General features: G+C 36.6%; 2 protein-coding genes and 1 long non-coding RNA gene across 4 annotated transcripts; 2 read left to right on the forward strand and 1 right to left on the reverse strand.

The window, feature by feature from the left end:
- Positions 1-1021: 1021 nt before the first annotated feature.
- LOC120010926 (histone H2A variant 1) lies at positions 1022-3069 on the reverse strand. Its single transcript, XM_038861857.1, has 3 exons — positions 2968-3069; positions 2497-2623; positions 1022-1623 (listed from the first exon to the last, which is right to left on the reverse strand). Exons 2-3 carry the CDS (start codon positions 2608-2610, stop codon positions 1327-1329), a joined length of 411 nt encoding a protein of 136 aa, XP_038717785.1. The 5' UTR covers positions 2611-2623; positions 2968-3069; the 3' UTR covers positions 1022-1326.
- A 163-nt stretch (positions 3070-3232) lies between these two features.
- LOC120010956 lies at positions 3233-6376 on the forward strand. 2 transcript variants are annotated; one of them, XR_005470957.1, is made up of 3 exons: positions 3233-4182; positions 4291-4446; positions 5180-6376. It is a non-coding gene; the product is annotated as an uncharacterized LOC120010956 (long non-coding RNA). The 2 variants fall into 2 exon arrangements; XR_005470958.1 differs by lacking the exon at positions 4291-4446 and having other exon boundaries at positions 3233-3483; positions 5180-5274; positions 5393-6376.
- A 4485-nt stretch (positions 6377-10861) lies between these two features.
- Positions 10862-13210, forward strand: LOC120010953. Its single transcript, XM_038861914.1, has 3 exons — positions 10862-11977; positions 12076-12268; positions 12475-13210. The coding sequence occupies exons 1-3, from the start codon at positions 11573-11575 to the stop codon at positions 13017-13019; spliced, it is 1143 nt and encodes a 380-aa protein (XP_038717842.1). The 5' UTR covers positions 10862-11572; the 3' UTR covers positions 13020-13210.
- Positions 13211-14907: the final 1697 nt, after the last annotated feature.

Genomic DNA, 14907 nt, shown 5'->3' on the forward strand with positions numbered 1-14907 from the left:
ATGCATCACATCATGTTTAATGTACCAATTAGAACAATTTATTTATTTATTTGTTTTTACTTTTTGAGGGATTAGATCATGATTCTTGTGATTTATGAGTAAATACCTATTTTGTTCACCAAAAGATTGCACTCGTTTCAACTGAGTCACCGAGTTTCCAAAATTCACAACTCGATCACCCATTACCAATTGTTTAAATACTTCTCACTATTTGAATAATGAGTGACCGAATTGAGAAACTGTGCCGACGACCAAAATGGGTATTCACTCATTGATTTGTATACCAAATTTCACATACAAAATTTGTACATTAGACTTGCAAAAAGCGAAATTGTCGCTTGGAAAGAAATTAAAAATATGGAATTTTGCTCCTCTTTTTTTAGTTATTTGTCCTTGGGTATTTCTTTAAAATATTTCATTATATATATATAATTTAAGAGATATAGCCAATCAATCAATTTATATGGCAGCAAGACTTTATGATGATGTTTGATTATGTTAAGCCTAAAATCAAGAGTTGACATGGGACAACATACGGAGCTATCACCTCATCTATACATCATCGAAGATCGAACAATTGAAGTTTAGAGAGCTAAATAATTTTTTGGTTGAGCCACGTCATCCTGCAGAGACATGACTCAAGACTAATAGATCACTTGAATTCTCGACTTCATCATATCATATCAAAAAAGTAGCTCAACATTATTAAGGAAATTTAGGATCCGTTTGATGGATAATTTATACAGTAACATTAACTATGATAGTTTAAACGTTGATTAAAGATGGTTGCAGAATTTCAAACCATACATAATTATGTATTTAGCCCTCTCAGTTTTATTGGCTTAAATGATTGCATCCTTTACATTAAAGTTCAGGATTCAATTACTCCACCCTTGCCCTTCTAAAAAAGCCCCAAACAAAACTATTATATTTTAGAATCCGAAACAAGAGATTTTACATTCTCAAACTATCTGGGGCAGTGTCATAGAAGCTAAAATAATGGGAAATGAACAGATCCAAATCCAAAACATGCAAGCAACGTCAACTTTATAAAAACCAATTCTAGATTCCAAAGATGCAGTGCAGAAGGAGAATTCTACAACCATAACAGAAAAGAGGCTAAGATACTAGGCAACTAAAACATATAACTATCCAACAAGCATGAAGCATACCTACATGGAAACCAACTATAATCACAAATCCTAGTAGTCATATCACATTTTCCTACGCAAGATGTTCTAGCAAAAGCTGAGCAAATCCACCACTGCCCTAACAAATATACTAGTATCACACAACAAACACTACTGGATATTAGATACTAACAACTTAATCTTTGGAGGTTTTGTTGATGAGGGACTTGTGAATGTGAGGGATCACACCACCTCCAGCAATAGTTCCTTTGATGAGGGTGTCAAGCTCCTCATCTCCTCTAATGGCCAGCTGTAGATGCCTTGGAGTGATTCTCTTCACCTTCAAGTCCTTGCTTGCATTTCCAGCAAGCTCAAGCACCTCTGCAGTCAGGTACTCCAGGATTGAAGCCAAGTAGACAGCAGCAGTAGCTCCAACCCTTCCATTTGCTTGAGTCCTAGTCTTTAGATGCCGATGAATCCGACCCACCGGAAACTGAACTCCCATGCAAGAAAGTACAGTGGTTAGATCAACAAATACTGAATCAACTCTAGGGAAAATTTTAAAAAAGAAGAAGAAGAAGAAGAAAGTCCATTAAAGTTGATCTTTTTCAATGTTTGTGTCAAAATGTAAACACAATGACAGACATCAGAGTATAACTAGTACTGATGCATTCCACTAAGATATATCAAAATTATGGGTTTCTAACATATTAGAAGTAAAGCATAAAATAAAGGATAGTTTGATTCACCTTGTGTCGTTATTTTGATACAATTCATGTTGAGTAATAATCTTTGATAGGCAACTAAACCACAAACAAAAACATACCAAGTTCAGGTAATTATCGAATTCTATAACCTAAAATCCATCAAAAGGTCTAATTGATTGAAACATAAGTACAAGCCATTTTGCTATCAGGAAAAGGTGAGCACTTATCATATAATTGATTATCTGAACTGCAAAAGAACAATACAATCAAGCACTTGTAGTGTCTATTTCTACAAACATTAAATTAATTATAATTTACTCGCATTTTATGCAGATTCACATACACTTGTTCTCTTTTATCATTTTGTGTTGTATAGGATAAGCATACCAATGAATAAAATATAGTATCCAGCTCAAGTGGTGCTAGGCCGATGAAAACAAAGCTGTGCAAGTCAATATGGGCTGATTCAAAGTAGACAATGCGGGCTGTTACATTATAACATATAAACTACACAAATCCATCCTATGCCATCACATCTAAAATACATATTCACGTTAATCTTTGTACATGTTTGAATATATACGACAAACTAGGAAGAAGGAGAATATTGACAAGGACGGTGATATACAAGGGCAAAACCGTAAAATAAAATATATTACCTGAATACCAGCACGGGATGACCTTGAAACCGGCCGTTTCTTGTCCTTGTCCTTATCCTTGTTAGCTGCGGTGGTCTTGGCCGCCAGAAGCCCTTTCCCGCCTTTTCCAGCCATCCTTCTTCACCTACTGTTTTTGCAAAATTAATACCATGTGAGCAACATGAGATTTAAGCGTCAGTATTCACGATTCTTTTAAAATTATGAGGATAATCACAACAGAAAGACTTCTAGGAAAGCAGATCTCATCAATTTTTTAGTATATGAAACAAAATTGTCAAATTCTTAACAGAAATTTAAGTCTATGAAGCTTTTTTCTCAGAAATTTCACGAAGAAGACCGCATTATCCAAAAGAAGACAAAGAAATCTAGGAAAGAAAAAAGAATATATAGGCCAAGAATGAAAAGAAAAACCCAAAAGCTCAAAATCAAAGATGATTAAACGAAATGAGTAGTTGGGAAAGAGAGATAGACCTGAGCTGCTTGAATCCTAATCGGGAAGAGAATTGTGGAGGAGTCGTTGAGAGAGAGGGGTTTTGAATAGCGTTATTTAATGTGGAGGAGTTTTGAAATGCCTGAAAATAAAAATGGCGGCGAATTTAGGTGGCAAATTTTTACAGCTGTTGGAATTCAAAATTTTTCTTACTTTACGAAAGCGAGCTGTTCTTTTTGGTCAATACCCAGTATGTCCTGTTACTTTGAATCGCACATGGCCGGTTGTGTATTTTTATTATGGAATTCCGAGTATTCTAACAATGTTTCCCCTTTGTCGCTAACTCGCTGCTTAGGATACCAATTTCCGATGTACATACACCGCCGTTGAGTCCGATCAACGAATGAATGTGAATCTGTTGGTTCGAACTTCGTTTGAACCCTAGGGCACGCTAAAGAGGTTTATGGAGGAGAAAGGTTTTGCGGCTTCATTGATGAAGGATGGATACCAAAGCAAGTGAGATCCACACGGGTGGAGCCTCTTCAGCCAAACCTCAGGTTATTGTTAGAACTTTTACTCCTATTATTTTAGACGTTGAGCGTTCGTACTTGTGATTCACCTTCTCCAGAACTGGATTATGATTTCTTTGTTGAATGCGTCAATTTGTTCAATCTAATATATCTTACCGGATTCAGCTGCATGAATTACGTATGTTGTAAATGCAGATTGTCCAATTCATAATTGACTTGATGAAATGTGATTTACATCAGTGTTGGTATTACGTTCTTTATATTTTTATTTTCTTTTTCCAAGTAAGGTTCAATCCAAGTTTTCTATGGATGAATAAGATTATGGGATTCCCCTGTGTAATTGTGTCTGGTTGCAATGCTACCCTCCATCAGCGCTGGTTTAATGATCTGCGGGTTTATTTACCATTTTTGACAATTTGAACTGCCAAAACCGCCGCCTCAACTTCAATCACCACCTCTTCTATTTCATGACTTGCCACCATGAGTGCTGCTCATCAGCCAATTTTTATCCTGCATTGTTTTCAACGTCACGGAAGCAATTCCATTCAATTTCCCATAGATAAACCATGCATTTGTCACTGTAAACCTCTATGAGATTTTTTTAAGTACTCTGCCACTAGTAGAAATTTAGCCAGTCTTGCACAAGTTAGGCAGTCAGATTCTCTTCCTTGGAAGGGAGGTTCATAGGTCCAACAAATATTGGAAGTGGGATATGAAGTGAGAGAGGTACCCTGCTGTTTCCACATTGTTATGTTTTTTCCGTTGATAATAAATATGATGGATTTTTTTGCATTGTTGCTGAATTTCTGTGCATATTTTTTTAACTGTGATCAGAGATTACAGATGTCGGAGTGGGTAATGAACTCCTTGCTAATGGAGGAATGATCAGATACATAGTCATGATGACAATTGGTCCTGAACACATCTGCCATTCTGTAGATCTACATGCTAATCTTACTTTCTGGAGGAATGGGAGTCGTGTTTGTGAATGTAATGCCATGCCTCCTATTATTTCTTAAAAGGTGGTTCATTTTTTTATCCATAGATTTATATAAGATCTTCCCTTTGCAGTCTCATGGGGAGAAAAGAGAAGCCACTTTTGGGTTCTGGTATTTCTGATCATTGTTCTGACTTCTGATAATTTAAAATTTAGGGTGAATTGATTAACCACAGGGAAAATGCATAACTTCCCGGTAAACAGAATGAGTTGTACTTGGAGTTAATAATCATATGTCTAATCTTAGGAAGGGGAAATGCATATCTTCCCGGTTGGCAGAATGAGTTGTCCAAAGAATTAATTCCTCTCTATTCCTTCAATTCTGTCCTTCTAAGTGTACTTGGAGTTTTTCCCCCCCTTCGGAGAACTGTTTAATTTGAATGATCATATCACAAATAATGAGTTAACTGCAAATGTTCCTTCATCATTTGATTTTAAACTTTTGAACGGAATGGGATAACATATTCCTCAGAGACAACTATCTTGTTAGCCAATCAATTCAATTCCATAACCTTTGGTTTAGATTTTTTATTTTATTGAAAGAACTACATGGTATTCTACAATAGCGTTAATTTCATTTGATTTCATGTGGACCTTTGGCTGCAGTCTTTTCATTGGAAGCTTTTTCTCTTGGCCTTCCAATTTTTGCCAGAAATGCTACGAGACACGTTCTATCCACTGATTTAATAGCTGCATATCTTGTAATATTGACTTGATATATTGCAGAAAGCATTGATTTTACTTCTGTATCGCCTGTAAAGTGTGCTGAGGTCATTAAGCATCTAAAGAGTTCTGTTACTTCTGTAACAATCTCCAAACAGGTAAGATGTATTTTGTACTAGTTTTTTTGTTAGTATTTACCATTTTAAACCGTATTCCCAGCTAGTTATACTAAGCTGAAGTTTCTGATATTTCAAAAGCTGGTTGGACTTTGTGCAGAAGTTTTGTATTTTTCTGGTGAGTCAACATTGGATCGATGTCCTGCGATGGCATCTCCTGTCCTCAGGAATGTCAATATTTTCTGTTCATTATCTGTTGAGATTTTGTAGGTGATATGCTATGCTGCTGCAAATATGGGTAAGCATCCCTTTCCTTTTAGGCTTCTGTTACCAAAGCACTTATCCTAAACATTTTGATGTTGTCTACATGAATTCATAAGAGAAAACTAATCGGATTCATTTATATAGAGTTTTACTACGCTGGTTGCCAACCTACTTCTACCCTATCCTTTATCCATCTTTACATAATTGAGAAAAACTGAAAATGTGCATGCCATAATTTATTGGACCCTATTTTATCTCTAAGAAGGAACTGTCAAAATATGTGTTTTCATGCACTTTTGTATTTGCATATTCATGGCTCGTTGATCTTTGGTTTCCCTCTTTCTTTCTGTCAGTGAATACATGCGTCTTTATTGGTCATAAATTGTAAGGCATATGATTTCATCTTATGGGCGTTAAGTCTTACCTCAATGGCAAACCTCCCACCCCATGACCATGAAATCTTGATTCCAAATCCCCCAACCCCCAAAAACTAATCTATAAAAAATATTTCTTTTTATTCTATAGAAATTGATTATATGAAGAGTGAGGTCTTTGGAGTATAATTTATAGTACATTGGCAACTTGAGGGGTTTTTTTTGTGTGTTTCTGTTGTTCAATGGCATATATTGGAATTGTGTTCAACTAGGATTCCAATGCATCGATGACAGATAATTGGTTTGCTTTATAATGTTATTTTACGTTCCAGGAACTGCTATAATGCTTTGCAATTGTATTTTCTTACCATATCATAATTCATTTGTCTGAAAAACATGTTGATAATCCTCAATGATGTGATGTTTATAGTTTATAGTATGTAATACGTTGTTTGCAGCGGTTGTGGTGGTTGTTGCTTTTGTTGTCAATTTGATCATATATTTGTTTTCATAGTAGGTGGCTCAGTGCCTCGGTGTGCATTATGAGGAGGTAATGCTTGGAATTGTTGTTATCAATAGTTAATGAGATTGTGAAGGTGATGGGCATTGATAATAATGTTATTGGTAACAAGGAGATCATTCATCTTTTTAAATCTGTTGGAACTCTAATATTCTCGAAGAAACTGATAGGTAGAGATAGGGAGGTACATACTGTAAACCAAATTCAATGCCCTTGGAATTGGCAGAGCCATGATTGAATCTTCTTGTTTTTCCTTGTGAGTCTTGGCATTTTTCATTACGAATTAGTTTTCTCAAGATGAGACAAGGTCTTCCATGTTACACATATTTGTCCTTAGATTATGAGTTGATGTGGGATTGGTGATCCAACCAATGAACTAAAAATTTCTAAAAAATCATAAATGTGTAGTGTTTCTCATGATGAATCCGATGGAATTTTTTTATTCCAAACCAAAATCAAATTTATTGTGATCGAACAGTGAATGTTTTGAATTTATATCCTATGGTTTAGAATTGTCATCTTTTTTATGTTAAATTTGATTTTTATTTCGAATAAAAAATATGCCATTGCATTCATCATGCTAAATACTATTACACATTTATTATTTTTTTCAGAAATTTTAAAATTTTTTGGTGCACCAGATGGGTCCATTATTTATGGGATGGGGGTAGTCTGCCAATATATGTCGATTCCAGATTTTTTTTTTGTTTTGCCAAATTTGAAATTGGTTGAGCCTTGAGGAAGATAAAGGAGGCAATCATATAAGTTTTTTATTACCATTTTTGTCGAAATTAAAAGCCCAATACGATTCTGTCTTCTTGATGTGGTTGCTTTTTTGACAGTTAAGTATGACTTAAGTTTGCTTTTCCAAGCTTCATTCTTTCCTTCAATACTGGACTTTTACCAAACAATTCGACCTCAATTGCTTTAGTTATTGTGAGGTCAAGCTTTCCTTTTTGTAGATATGTTTGTTAACCCCCTAGCACTAAAGACGCACAAATTTCATGAGCCAAAAGGTTCATGGTTCTTCATTATATTTGGTCATGCCTGTGGAAGCATTGATCAATGCAAAGTTATTCTGATACAGATCAAATTGCCTAATTAAATGGGATAAAAAAAAGAGGATTAGACTTTTTAAAAAGTTCACATGAAGTAGCAATAGTTTCTGGTCCTTTTCATATCATTAGCTACAAATGTGTTGGACAAAATTATATAAACTCGAAGGATATTGAGTTTGATTCTTATTGAAAGTAATATATTTGTGGTTCATACGTTCAGCTTTCAAGTTTAATGATTTGAATTTAGGCTAATATTTAATGTCCGATGATAATGTATAATATCGTTCTCGGTTATTAAATAATAACTTAGAAAAGCTAGAAACGCGTCGAGGCCACTTTTATTCTAGAAAGAAATTATGATAAGAAAAGGGCATTGGAGATTTGGAGTGAAAGTGGGAATTGTGTTTCCTTTGGAGTTAGTAAAGTCCATTTCATGAATATGTTGTGACATTACGTTTCGGTCTGGAGATGCTTTTATTGGGCTTCACAAGTCAAGAGAAAACAAAAGAGAGAAAAGCCAATACAGAAAAAACACACACACATATGTATATGCCCTCAAATGAATAATAGAAACAAGTAATGGATGGAGCATGGGGCATGAACATCCCTGCTAAAAAGATACCTAAGAAAAAGATAACAACTCTCACACCCCACAATATATGCTACTTTTTTTGTTTTTTTTTTTAAATCATGAGTAACTAGATCTGTGGGCTTGATGGAGCACTCTGCTTTCAATTTCTACGTGGCAATATTTGATAGGGGGGTGATGCAAGAGATTCCTTTTCCAGTTACCCGATTATGAGTACTGTAAGAGTATGGACATTAAAAGATGAAGAGTCATGATGAACATTGGCCAACAGAAATATAAAAACCATAGGCTTGAATCTGTAAGAGACTGTGTGAGAGAGGGGGGATTGCCTGACTGTGACTAAACATGTAATGCTAAGCCCTAAGGTATATAATATTTTCAATAGAAACAAATAGTGACACTGTGAGTAAGTATGTGATTAAACAATTTTGACCAATAAATCCCACATTTTGCATAGTTCAAATGCTACGATTAAATTATGAACACTGCATTATCAATCACTTTTTTTTTTTACCCATAACGACATTATACAAATTTGATTTTTAAACATTTATAGTGTGTTTATATTGAGGGATTTGAGGGGAGTGGAATGGAAGAGAAAGTGAGTTCTCTTTCAATTCCCTTGTTTGGATAGTTTATAAAAAAAATTAAGAAGAGGGTTTTCAAGGGGATTGAGATAAAGATTTTATTAAAGGAAGGGATTTGGAGAGAATTAAGGGAATATTCATTTTCCTTCCCTTCTGTTCTCTTTCTCCAAAATCTCTCAATTTAAACACACTATTAATATGCGTTTAAACTTAGACCATCAAACCCGAGCACACTGCATTGTCAATCATGGTATTACCAAAATATTTTTTTTCAATTATATGACCTATAAACCAAATGTGGCATGTAATTAGGACAAAACATCGTAGACAAAAATGGATTTTTTCCTTTTCAGAAACAAAATAAAAATGGAGCCTATAAATAACTCATGAAACCGTAAATAGCCTAGCCTTAGCCTTTACATTATGAATGGCATAATATTAACTTGGTGTAAAATCTATCTTAATTACAAATGTGATGGGCCTTCATTTAACATAGATTTGACATCTTATCCACCTCCTTAATCTTCTTTATTAGAAGTGATAGGGATCTCAATAAAAAACATACAAATAATAGATATGTTATTCTCTTGTTCAATCATCATGTTTTATGGGCATCTACACTTACACTAATCAATGAACAATATCCACTATTGGGATAATTATGATGTTTTTTGTTGAGATCCCTAATATTTTTACTTCTTTATTTCTCTCTAGAAGACTAGAACCAAGAGAAATTTAGAAAAAGGCCGATATTTCTACAAAAAGACTAGGATCCTTTCGCTTTAGTACCTCAAAATTCTCCGATGACAGGACTTGGAAATTGACAACAAAATTAGGTGGGATAGAAAAGCTAAGATGGATTTGATGGGCTTTAGCTTACTATGAAGGAAGCCCACTTACAGACTGAAATGGAGGCCACATAGAGATCCTTATGGGGCCCACAGAGGTGCAGAACCATCAGGCCTTTAGAAACGTTGAGTGCAGCCCAAGGCGGAGACAAAAGTGGTATCGTAGTACTAGCATAGTAGCATCTAAAGAAACGACGACGGACTTGAATTCTGAATGACGTTTCGTCTTCGGTGACTCGAGTGGTCGTGGGTCCGGCTCGGTGTTGTGTTTGGAACTCGTGCTAAGAAGCAGCGAGTTTTTAAAACTGTGATTAGAGAATTGGATTTTTTTTTATTGACATTAATTAATTTTAAAAAAATAATAAGATTGATTTTTTTTATGAACCTAATAAAATTGATTTGAGGAAAAAATTGAAAAGAATAAATGGAATAATAAATAGAAAATGTGATCAACGGAATTACTTCGGTAATGAAAGTAACTCTCTGTTCGAACTTACGTCAATAATATCGTAACGCAACAATTGGTCAAATATTTTTTATCCGAGTGCATTATCGTCAAGTCGAAAGTGAAAACACACGGTCAAACGCATCGGTAACTTGTAACACGTGGCTCCATCACATTGAATCCAAGAAGCGCAATATGACCCCTCTATGGAGTGCCTCTCCACGTGTCCTTGATGACGATATCTAGCTAGAAACGGAAAATCCATTACTTCCTCTTGAAGCTTCATTTACCCTTGAAAGCATCAACTATAGTACATACCAAAGCTAGACTAGTACTCCATGGTCATTGAGTCTGGAATGGACCCTACCCCATCCACCATTCTTTCTTTTAAATTACCCTCATGTCCCCTTCCCCTCCTTTAGAGGGCCCACAAAATAGGGGCATTTTCGTCCAACAAGGCGACAATAACCCATCATATCCTCCCAACTTCCATACAAAAGAACGGGCATATTTACCTTTGGAAGTCTAAAAGATGTCAATGACAATAATACCCTTTTATCTGTAATTAATCTAGCCAGTATATTCGCTATATTTCAAACAATGACATTTTCGTAAAATCAACGAAACCAGACGAAAATTAACCTGAACTGAAGGGGGTTGGTTTTCTCGAAGTTTCCCACGCGACGATCGTGAAGGACGTTTCACGAAAGCCTTGAGCAGTTGCTCATTGAGTGGAGGCTTGAAACGACCATCTGTTGAAGGGCGGTTTGGGAATAAAAGTTTAGGCAGATATTCTGATAACGTGGCACCGCGTAACCATTCCCAGGAGACTGTACCCTGATTCCACGTAGGATGCATACGTGGCGAAAACTTCCTACTCAGCTATAGCCACTACAGTCCAACCACCATTATAAAACCGGGGAGCCTCTCGCTTACTTCCTTATCTTCTTCTCTAGAAAGCCAAAAACGACGCTGAAACGAAAACCTCTTATTTCTCTCTCGCTCTAAGATCGCATCGGTGAGAGAGAAGCAGAACTGAAATCCGGGAAGAATGGTGTTTCCGGAAGCCGATTGTGGATTGTACTCCCGAAGCGAAAACGTGACGTTCTCGATTCGTCGCGTTTTTTGTGAACTATAGCGGCACCTGGAAACCCTAAGCAAAAGTTACCTTTTTACTTGGCACAGCTTCGAAGTTATTCCGTGTTTTGTCTATCAGGATTAAGCCAAATATTATAAAATAATCGCAGATGAAAGGTACCTACTTTAGCTTAAGAGTCTTGAATTTCGGTTAAACGCTTTGTTTTTAAACCAGAGAGCCTCGTTTCCTGTGTCGATTCTATTTTGCTTATCTCTGGAGAGAAGGGAGTGTTGTCGAGTTATCATTTGAGTCTCGTGTGTCTGTTTTGGTTTCGATTGATGTGTAGACTGTCGACGGATAACTTTTTTGTTGTTTCCATCTCATTTCCTATTGAGATTTCTTTGAAATTATCGCATTTCTTGAGCTGAAGAGAAGAATCAAGAAAGTCTAGAAAAAAAAACAATAGAGTAGTTTAGATTTTAATTTGACAGTATTGTAGCTCAACTCGAGGAAGCTTCAAGGATGGAGGGTAATTGACGCATATTATCAGTGTATTTTGCTGTCGATCTCTCCGATCATGCCTTTCACGATGAAGATCCAGCCGGTTGATTCTCACGCACTAGAAGAACCGACTCTATCGGAGCCAGTGAAGCCGGTGGTGAAATCGCGGTTGAAGAGGTTGTTCGAGCGCCAGTTCCTGAGAAACTCTGTTGCAGAAAAGGCCGGTTCCATAGAGGAGCCACATTTGATCAAACACGGGTCAAATGAATTATCCGAGTTCGAGCCAAGCTCGGTGTGCTTGGATAAGATGGTGCAGAATTTCATCGAGGAGAGCAACGAGAAGAACTCCACTGGCGTGCAGCATGGTCGCAACCGTTGCAATTGCTTCAACGGTAACGGCAGCGATACTTCTGAGGATGAATTGGACTCTTTCGATGGATCCAAATTTTCTTCCTCTCGCGAAGCGTGTGAAATCCTCAAGGTAGTTACGGATTACAGAGAAAGAATGTTTCAAAATTTTTTTTTCTGTTTCTGGTAGTTTCGTGGATCTGAAATATGTGCTTTTGTGTTGATGGACAGAATTTGGTCCTTTGTGCCAGTGTTTGTGAGAGGAATTTGCTTGCTGACACTGCCAAGATCGTTGAGAAGAACAAGATCTCTAAGTGCAAAGATAATAGCTGCAGGAAGGTTGTCACTGATGGATTGGTGGCTCTTGGATACGACGCTGCTGTCTGCAAATCTCGCTGGGAAAAATCCCCCTCTTATCCAGCCGGTAATGTCTCTCCCTAAATCCCTAAAGAAATCCAAATTTCATGTTTGTTTCTTGAAGAAAAAAAGAGTCATTTCTATCAGAATTAATAAAAATACGATTCTAGAGGCAATTGCAAGCATATCTTTATCCGTTCTTCTGCTCGTTGGATGAGAAGATGATGGAAGTATATGAAATAACCAGTCTTGATGGTTATAACTTTTCTGCAGGCGAGTATGAATACATAGACGTGATAATCGAGGGCGAGAGGTTGCTAATCGACATCGATTTCAGATCACAATTTGAGATTGCTCGATCAACCAAGAATTACAAAATTGTCCTCCAGTCCCTGCCCTACATCTTCGTCGGCAAGGCCGATCGTCTCCAAAGGATCATCGCCGTCGCTGCGGAGGCAGCAAAACAGAGCTTGAAGAAGAAGGGAATGGACGTTCCGCCGTGGCGACGAGCCGGTTACTTCAAAGCTAAATGGATCTCCCCTAATATCGAAACTGCACGCCCTCCGCCCGCACTCAATGACGATTCCAAGTTTCAAAGGGAGAAGCCGCCTCCGGCTGTTACAACCACCGGCATCGTTGATCCAGGCTGTGCGGAGAATACGAAGGAAGGGACTGCATCAGAGGAATCTGTGTTTACTTTAGATGAAAAGTCCGAGGAAGAGAAGGTACCGGTGGTGAAAGTACGTATAGTGCCGGCGGTGGTGAAGTCGAAGAGTGTGCGATCTGGTTTGGCTTCAGTGATTGAAGACGAGCCCTAAAAATTTTGGTATATTTTCCCCTTGTTTTTATTTGGGGAAATTAGAGAATCAAATCTCGTATATTGTATATGGATATAACTAGAACTGACATAATTCCGGAAAATCCCCCTCTGCTTGTTTTTTGTGTAAGGGTGTGATTTAGTAATACCAATAAGATGTTGAATAAGAACAGAGTCTGACCAAGTTGCAAATTTTGGCCTTAAATCTTTGTTAGTTCCTCAACTTCCCAAATTTCCCGTATGTGTGCAAAATCTTTTGAAGCCTTCGTGTGTTTTGTTTTTCCTTTGTTTGATCTGTTCCTTATTTTTATGTTCGAGGAAAACAGTATTTGATGATACATATCTGCCTCCCCATCTAACTAGACCCAACTCTGTGTCGTAATTTTTGACCCAGTTCCTTGCTTTCTTTCCTTTGAATCAAAATTCAATCAAGTAGAAAACTTTTGTTTGAAGTCAATAGTTTGTAATGAGTTTACTTTGAGTTTGAAGGGAACTGCTAATTTTTTCTTTTTCTTTTGTGAGAAGGGTTTGAAGTAGACTGTTGATCTCCTGGAAACCATTTTGTCAAAAATGCAGATTCTGGGTGGACATGTTTTAGATAATATTCATCATATCTTATTCAAAAAAAATCATAGAATTATATGTAGAGAAGAATAATTCCGGTTGACATCATCTCAGCTCAAGATAAAACACGATTCTGGAGTAAAATCTGGACTATGAATTGGTGTGTCTCTCGCTCTCTCTCTCTGCCCCGACAGCTTCTCCTTCGTTTGTTTCGCTAACATGCGCCAAAATTTGTCGTTTCTGCGTCTGGTACTGACCCATGTCTTTTAAAATAATTATTTTTATATTTATCTTGGAAATTGAGAAAGATGACGTTACTTTTAATTAATTTATTGAAACAGATATTATTTCTCACGCTATCCCTCTCTCTATATAGTTTATTCCCTTGATTTTCAAATTCCAGGAAAAGAAAATGAAAAGCTTCGGTGGGCCCAGACAGATTGACATTAAGAATTTAAGATAGATAGGGTAGTTTATTTGAAAAATTGGTTCATAATGGTTACTATTTTACTTGGGAGAGAAGATAACAACCTCCCACCTAATCTATAATCTATCTTGTTCAACTATCTCTTTCGTGTCTCAGTCCTTCGGGTCTTACAGGATAAGTGCACTTAGGTCCACCTATATTGGTTGGTTTTGCAAGCCATTCTAACTCACGTTTTCTGTTTCTCAACAAAATAATCAACATAACTTCTACAAATGTTCATAACCATAAATTCTAGAAACCACATCAAGTTCTAAGAGGTCCTAGATTAAACCCCAAACCCAATAAATTTCTTTGAAGTCATCCCCGTAGCCCGAAGGCTCTATAATTGCCTGATAGATATGAGATTGAGGGGCTCATGTGTGTAAGATTTTTCATATAGGACGGAATTCAATGTGACAGGGTGTTGGGAGGGGAAAAAAAAAAGATAAAGGAAAGGGACTAATTTGAATTTAATGAGGCAATATGCGGAAATTCGTTACATCACCGTGTTGTGAAGGCCCATTTGAAAAAATAAGCCCATTAAACAAATCAAAAGTAACCTCCACCACTTTTTACTTTTTGACTAACAAAAAAAGTTTCACTCTCCATAAAGTTACTGTCCCACCACAATATGATGCTCTTCACTACCTACCTAATTACCTAAGTTGAAATGGTCGAAATTGGTGTGCCTGCCTAATTACTCTACTATTTGACGTCATAATTACTTTCAAGGATAATAAATATATTTTTGTTAAGTAAGAATCTTTGTCAGTAGAGGGGCTCCCATATAGTCCAAACTCTTGGTTCCCTAAACTATGGCATTTAATAATCCAATTAAAAAAGGTTATATTCTATACCT

This window comes from Tripterygium wilfordii, chromosome 12 (genome assembly GCF_013401445.1).
Source record: "Tripterygium wilfordii isolate XIE 37 chromosome 12, ASM1340144v1, whole genome shotgun sequence".
NCBI lineage: Eukaryota > Viridiplantae > Streptophyta > Magnoliopsida > Celastrales > Celastraceae > Tripterygium > Tripterygium wilfordii.

What these genes read in the sequence shown, in the direction of transcription:
- LOC120010926 (XM_038861857.1), bottom strand. Translation starts at nt 2,610, where the DNA reads ATGGCTGGAAAAGGCGGGAAAGGGCTTCTGGCGGCCAAGACCACCGCA. An exon ending in CATCCCGTGCTGGTATTCAG is followed by an intron (nt 1,624 to 2,496) that starts GTAATATATTTT and finishes ATGGGAGTTCAG; the next exon opens with TTTCCGGTGGGTCGGATTCA.
- LOC120010953 (XM_038861914.1), top strand. Translation starts at nt 11,573, where the DNA reads ATGCCTTTCACGATGAAGATCCAGCCGGTTGATTCTCACGCACTAGAA. An exon ending in AAGCGTGTGAAATCCTCAAG is followed by an intron (nt 11,978 to 12,075) that starts GTAGTTACGGAT and finishes GTTGATGGACAG; the next exon opens with AATTTGGTCCTTTGTGCCAG. An exon ending in ATCCCCCTCTTATCCAGCCG is followed by an intron (nt 12,269 to 12,474) that starts GTAATGTCTCTC and finishes ACTTTTCTGCAG; the next exon opens with GCGAGTATGAATACATAGAC.